Genomic DNA, 7,356 nt, shown 5'->3' on the forward strand with positions numbered 1-7,356 from the left:
TTGGGTGAACTTTGACCATTTCCTCTGACTGGGCCTGCTGTATGTGAGCTATGCGCTCGGTGCTCCTGCAGAGAAAACCTGGAGGAAAAACACTTCCAGACTGGATGGAGCGTCAGCTGAGTGGAGGAGAAGGAGGAGGAGGAGGAGAGGGGCTGGATCCACCCACTGGGAGTAATATTCCTCTAATCCTTCGAGGCTATGCCCACCATTCCACACCCAAATCACCACAGCTTTCTCCTTAACACAAACCAAACACACAAATACCCCGAGGAGCTTCAGGAAATGCCTCTCGTTCTCCCCCCCTCCTCCTCTATTTGCTCCTTTTCTCTCCTTGTCCCTGTTTCTGGGGATCTGTTATAATTTGTCAGGTTTAATTCGATGACTGCGATTTATGGCTCTTGCTTTCAATTGATTTTTATTTCAATTAAAATTAGGCATTAGATTTTAAGTGCACCTTTTGCTTCCATTACCGGCAGCAGAAATGCAGCTTTGTCCTCATTTCCAATGTGGCTTCATTGTGTTAAATTGCCTGTGTGCAGCGACAGACTTTGCTTCAGGTTCTTTGCCATCTGTTGGTCATGTGGACCATGTGGGGAAAGTTTTACATGTCACTGGTTTTCAGACTGGGGGAACTGGATATTAGGATGTAGAGGGCACAGAACGGATAGATGACGCTGCAGCTTTGCAGATTATCTAGACATTACCCACAAGTAACCTCACATCCACACTGCTCACTTCAGGCTGAATCAGTGTCAGACTGACTGTGCAACATATAGAGGTGTGTACTGGCAAGAATCTGACGATATGACACGATACAGGCGTTACAATTTAATATATTGTGATATATTGTGATACTGTAAGCAAGGTAATGTATTGATATATTTACAAAAAATAACATTTTAAGAAATAATCGGCTTTATTATTAGCGACACAATATCACAAATACTATTGCGATACTCAAGTGTATCGATATTTTCACTTGCTGTATATTTTTTGAGGGTTGCTGCCAACAGCACATGGATAATTTACCAGTAATGACCATTTTCTGTGTCATTAACTTTGTGTCTCAATTCTGATCACACAATAGCACACATTTTTTGCACACACTGTGCAAAATTAACTTTTTGACTCATCGGCCAAGGGGACTGGTAGATGAAAATGTCCCCCCGCCGAATATATTTTCTACTGGCCAAAATAATAAATTAACCTTTCTGTGTACATTTCACTGAGGTAATACGGTAAACAGTGCAGTGAAACTGGGAGTGCTCGAGTCAGTCAGTTTTACAGCAATGTTTAGATGTATGTAAAAACACATATGGTTGTGTGTGTGTGTGTGTGTGTGTGTGTGTGTGTGTGTGTGTCAAACTCAGACACAGACAGCAGTGGACAGAAGCAGCATGCCCGCAAATGATACCAAAAAGCGGTTGAGAGTCTGAGCATAGTAGTAGTAGACTACTTTGTTACCGGCCAGTGTGGCGGATAGCTTTGTCCACAATTGGAGCTTGACGAGTATTCATTTTGGACCCTGCACACTCATGAATTATACATTGCTGATATTTTGCTTTGGTCCTGGGTTCAAATCCCGGCTAGAGTTTGCATGTTCCCCTTGGGTTTCCTCCGGGTGCTTATGTTTGTCCCAACTGTAATTTGTTTGTTAGGTTCAGTCTCTAGTCAGTGCCCATGACCAGGATACTGGCTCAGATCTGGAGCTAGTCCCCGGGCGCCACACGGTGGCTGCCCACTGCTTTTAGTTTCTATCCAGTTTAAAGTGTGTTTTGCGAGTATCTGCTAGATAAAATGATTGTTTTTGTCAATGGAGTCTGGTTGGCCATAGCGCCTGTTGTTTTGGTGTGAAATGCTGGTGATCTAGTCGACATCTAGTGGCAAGCAAATGTTTGTATAACCTTTAAGTCTGCCAATGTTAGCTAACATTAGCCACAATAAGCTACCGGGCATACCAGACCAAGTAAGGCTCATAACACCCCTCTTGTACTGAACTGAAAGGTGCTTTTTATTGCTTATGAATTCAACTTTTCATTTGTAAGAAACATTGTGTTATTTCTTCTCTCAAAAGATACTGGATACTCAAACTGTGGTGACTGTCACTCGTAATGGCACATGATTGACTTGATCTGATAAAGTCACACCAGCGCCTTTATCAAATCAAGGCATGAGGAGATTATCTAATCATGTCTTAATGTTATCAGTCAAAAGTAATGTCAGAGCAAAGTTTTTTCAGTTCACGCATACTTCCATCAGCGGTGGGACAGGCTGATACTTGATAAAAGCCAGTATCTGTGTGCTCATAGTGTCAGTTGCTCAGTCCCAGTGGACGGGCCAATCAGAGGAGCTGTTTTCTCTAGTCTTTCCCCTCATTCTGCCTGCAGCCTCCAACAGGGAGTGTGTGCTTTCCTGTTTGACCCCAGTGGCAGGTTCAGCCAGAGGCTAAGGGTTCAGCCGCCGTAGATTTTTCTCTGCCTGCTCTTAAGCCAGACTCTCAGTGCTCGCTTGTCTGTCACCAGCCTTTATTCCTCTAATGGAGCTTTCTGTGTATGTTAACATGCAGGGAAGTCGACTCAAAGTTTAATCACGCAGAAAATGGAAAAAGGCTCCCCTGCACCTGATAGGGCCTGTACACCGTCATACAGGTACCCATTGACCGCCTCCTCCCACACACACACACACACTCTGAGGGGTGTAATGAATCTACGTTTATGCGTCCCATCTGTCTGCAGGTGGTCACACTGCCTCCCAGATGCAGCCATGAGTTTCAAATAGGCAGCAGGGCTGAATTGTTGGCTCTGCCTGTCCTCAGTGTGCGACTACCCAGCCGTCACAAATGCTCCGAAGGCATATCAGTAGCAAAAGTATTTTTCCTCTAGATGTATGTTAAAGTGTGCCGCACCACCTGGGGAAGGCTAATACACATTGTTTCTGTGCTCCAGTAGTCATACATCCTCATCATCATCTCAGGTGAACACCTTGTTTCACTTATGACATGTCTGATACGGGACGATCTGTGGTGTGACTGTGGGGTCTCTGTAAAGAGAGGAGAAAGAGAAGAAACACTTATTTTATCTAAGCAACCATACACACAATGAACTATGAGATCAGATATTTTTCAATTAAGGATTATCTTAAGTCAGTGATGGAGGAGGGCACATAAATAAAGTGGTAAAAGAGCCACGCTGTTGAGGATACTGTTCTTGTATCCGTATTTAAGTCAGACTTAGTCTTTCTCAAATTATTCATCTATTATTCAGTTAGTCAATAAACATATAGTTAAAGGTCCAGTGTAACATTTAGGAGGATCTTTTTGCAGAAATGACATATAATATTCATAGGTTTTACATTACGTAGTATAATCACCTGAAAATAAGAATCGGTGTGTTTTCGTTATGCTGTAATGTGCTAAAATATTTCAACTCAAAAGTGCATAAACTCAATTTTGTAAGTTCAAAAATTATTGATTCTTGATGAAGCAGCTTTTATTAGTAATTTTAAGTGACGCTAACTTATGTTACACAGTTACAGAAACATTCCTGATGAAGTATTTTTTACTAGGTATTCTGTTTTCATAGTGCAAAATATCAGTTTCATCATTTTTTTGTTAAATTAACGTATCTGATTTACAGTTAGGATTGTTCTGATCCAGTATCCCAACAGCAATGAGCTGTTTTTATCTACGTCTGGTCCTCTTCTACGGAGTCCGCCATGTTGTTGTTCATTGACAGATAGTTGTTAGCCAAGTTGACAGCCTCAGGTGTGTCATTACAGTCCACATGGAGCAGGACAGACCCTGATATCCATGTAAGCCAAGGAAAACAAAGTCGCATTGCAATCAGATTTGTGATTGGGCCAACAGAGACATGAGGAAAAGAAAAACCTATGAAATGGGTTTTATGAGGATATGAAACGTGTAAATAGGGTCTTACAATACAAATACAAAATTTTATACAAATTTTATAGAAAAATGCGCTCAAATTCCTTAAAGTAAAAAAACATAGCATTTGGATATCGATACGGAAACTCCAGCTTGCACTCGCTGTATTGGTAATATGTGTTTAGAGATGCACAGAATGCAACAGCATCCATGTTCCCCCTTTCTCCCCTATCAGATGGCTTTGTGTGCCAGACCACTGGCTTCCCTCCAGCATGGTGTCTCACCATACATCTGCTTTATGTGCAAGCTGCTTCTGACTGCTCTCTGCCAACAACAGAGGGAAACCATTTGGAGCATTTGGAGCAGTGATATGACCTGACTTCAATGAAAACTAATGTTGGTCTAGTCTGTCCTCATCAATGAAACCAGGTCGCACTGTAGTTGTTTAAAAAATTAAGAAATAACATGGCTGATTTCCCCCTCTGAAGCTGTTAACTCTTAGATATACCACTTCAAAATCAGACCAGCAAACTTTTCTAAATCCTAACACAGCACCATTATGTCAGCTTTATGCAAGTCTACTTAAAGATTCTGCAGAAGTTTTAAGCAGAAGATGCTGTCGCTGTTTCATAACAAGACTTCTCCTTGCTGTCCAAACTGCTCCTCGAACCCAGATAAGAGTGAGAATCGATAGATTTATAAATCATCTCATTCTAATTAACCTTGGTGGTCATCTTACTTCCTCAACCTTATTACAGAGGTAACATTTCTCTTCCTGTACGGGCCTGCATGTGCCGCAGACTTCCCTCAAGCCACTGAAGTTGCCGAATGCAAAGCTGCAAATCTGACATGCGCAAAAAGTCACATAGGGTGAATGTAGCGGAAGATTAGATTAAACCGCCAGGGAATTCCATGCAAGGACGAGGGTCCAGTAATTATAAGAGCTTGTCCCTTACTATCAGTAATTGAGTTTACTCTGATGAAGTACGGAAGAAAGTAATCTAATCAGCAGAGACGTTGGAGAGACTGTTCTCCATTTTCTATGCGGATAGGTTATGTGCATGTGGACAGCGGTTTGGTCTCGCATAGATTCAAAGGTTGGTACATATTCACTTCAAGTTGCTAAGTGTGTTGTGATCGCTAGCTTCAATTTTGAAGTTCTGTTTGTGTGCTTTTGTATCTGCAGAATTATGAACATACCTAAACACAGCTTTCTGATGAGACTGGTTTTGAACAGAGACTACGTGGACGTTTTCACATATTGCAGAGATTTACACTTGGACAGTTCCATTGGACTACTATCATCAGGCTACATTTACATTTTGTTTGTCAGATTGTGCTTGAACCAGGACAAGAGGGGTGTATCTGTGTCCCACCCTCGACAGTGTCTGGGCCTATAACATTTTGAGAAAAGTGTGGCGAGACAGTCCTGCCTTGTTTGCTGGTTTTAAATGTAAATGTCCTTTTCCAGTTCCAGATGTCTAAATGAAAACAAGCCTCCTCATCCTCTTTCTTCTCTTGTTTGCATTTCCGGCAGCCATTGAAACGCAGAGCACCAGTTCTGAGGAGCTTGTCCCCAGCCCGCCGTCCCCGCCGCCCCCTCCCAGAGTCTACAAACCCTGCTTCGTCTGCCAGGACAAATCCTCTGGATACCACTATGGCGTCAGTGCTTGTGAGGGCTGCAAGGTAGGACTCCCGTACCTCCTCAGACAGGGTTTATCAAAAGGTACTCACAGGAATTATTAAATGCTGAAGTGGTTTTCACAGAACTGGCTTCATTCAGCATTTTAAGAGTGAAACCAAGAGCTTTGTTTTCTTCAAGGTTTCTTTGAACTTTCTCAAACCAAATTGTGGAGTTTTGTCTGAACTGCTGATCTGAGACCGGTCTGATCACAATTCAACACATTCTGAAGTGTTTTTATGTATGTTTTTCTTTTTTCTCCTGAAAACCTTTTCTGACCATTGAAGGACATGGCTATTACTGTGTTAATAAAAATATCAGTTTGCTTTTTAATATATAAATGGAACAATGTAACAAGCTCCTTCCCCGGGACTTTGGTGTCCTCGTCTTTTGACATTTGATGTTGCACAATGGCTCAGTGGTTAGCACTAAAGGGCCTTTATTTCCCATTCATGTGTGGTTTGCTCCCGCTGTCCAAAGACATGCAGGTTATGGTGTATCGGTGGATTGGCCGATGTTAGCTTATTGCAGATTTACTGCATCAGTGTATTTGTTGTTGTCCAATAAATGACATGAAATTGCAGTACAGAGAGAGAGACTTTGAGTTGGGTTTTTTTGTCAAATGTTGCCAAACTGATTTTATTTGATTATTTTGTAAAATGTTGCTGAGTATGAATCTTGGTCAGAATTATTAGTTAAGTAATTTTAAGACTTCCTTATTGAAAATGTTTTTTTATGTTTAAATTTAATAAGTAATATCGGCTGATAGATTGCTTTCAGATTCTTAAAGTTCTTAAAAGTCTGAAATACTGATTTTGGTACTGGCCTCCAAATCCAGTATACACCAGGCTATACTTTAAATTGCCCATAACTCTGACTGTGAATATAGATGGTTGTATTATAGAAGAAATACAGAATATTATCAAATATTTCAATTAGCTGATAAATAGCTCTGAATGAATGAATATGAGACATGTGTGGACACTGACAAAGGCTGAGCCACTCCATCCAATTAAAAAAAAACACATTATTCACATCCTCTGTGGGTAATTATCCTTGCAGATAGTCTGGTTTTATTTGCACAGCTTTTTTAATTAATTGTACCTCAATTGCATCAGGATAGCACCAGAAAACCTATACAGACAACTAAAACTAAAAAGCACTAGAGGTAACTGAGAAAAGATGCTGTGTGTAATTAGCATGAACTGTTCCTTTAAGACCTGACAACAGCTCCTCTCAGCCTTAGTGTGCCATTCTCAAATGTTCTACTTTTAGACATTCCTCCCAACATCTGCCCTGCCAGCACTTGTCTGTTTTCTCCCACTTACAGCAGCTGTTGCTAGGCAACCGCTCACACATCCCGCATGCACATAGATATAGATATATAAACAATGTTCAATAGGCTAGGCAATGAATAGGCTGTTAAGTAAACTATACATTTTGAAGCATAACTTTCTAACAGCTTAAAATTAAAAATGAAAGCTTCACATTACTTAGAGGGAACAGTAATGGATTACAGTATTACCCTCTGGAGAGCTGCACATGTATTCCTCGCAGACGGCCTGTGTAACTCCTTCCCAGGCGATGTAGCCAGTCTGCGGTGTGATGTCCTCTCTCCTCCCCGCCTCTGTAATTGAAGCGGTGGTATGCCTGGAATCCTTTGGAGATTTTGGCCCAGAGGGAGGTGGTGATCAGCTCACTCACTCAGCTCTGGGTCAAACCAAGTTCTCTGCGGACTCCCATGCCGTTTGTGTGCCAACACAAGCTTCATCGTAAAGGCCTGTTGTGACCT

The 7,356-nt window shown here is 41.5% G+C and overlaps 1 protein-coding gene across 1 annotated transcript in view; it reads left to right on the forward strand.

Annotated features, from left to right (window-relative positions):
* LOC118342454 (retinoic acid receptor beta-like) overlaps positions 1 to 7,356 on the forward strand; it is a 118,013-nt gene that overhangs the window by 58,276 nt on the left and 52,381 nt on the right. Inside the window, exon 2 of the mRNA XM_035681009.1 lies at positions 5,421 to 5,569. Coding sequence (XP_035536902.1) covers positions 5,421 to 5,569 — 149 coding nt within the window. The remainder of the gene's footprint in view (positions 1 to 5,420; positions 5,570 to 7,356) is intronic.

Source organism: Morone saxatilis, unplaced genomic scaffold (genome assembly GCF_004916995.1).
Source record: "Morone saxatilis isolate NCDOM2014 unplaced genomic scaffold, NCSU_SB_2.0 Contig9, whole genome shotgun sequence".
Classification (NCBI taxonomy): Eukaryota; Metazoa; Chordata; class Actinopteri; family Moronidae; genus Morone; species Morone saxatilis.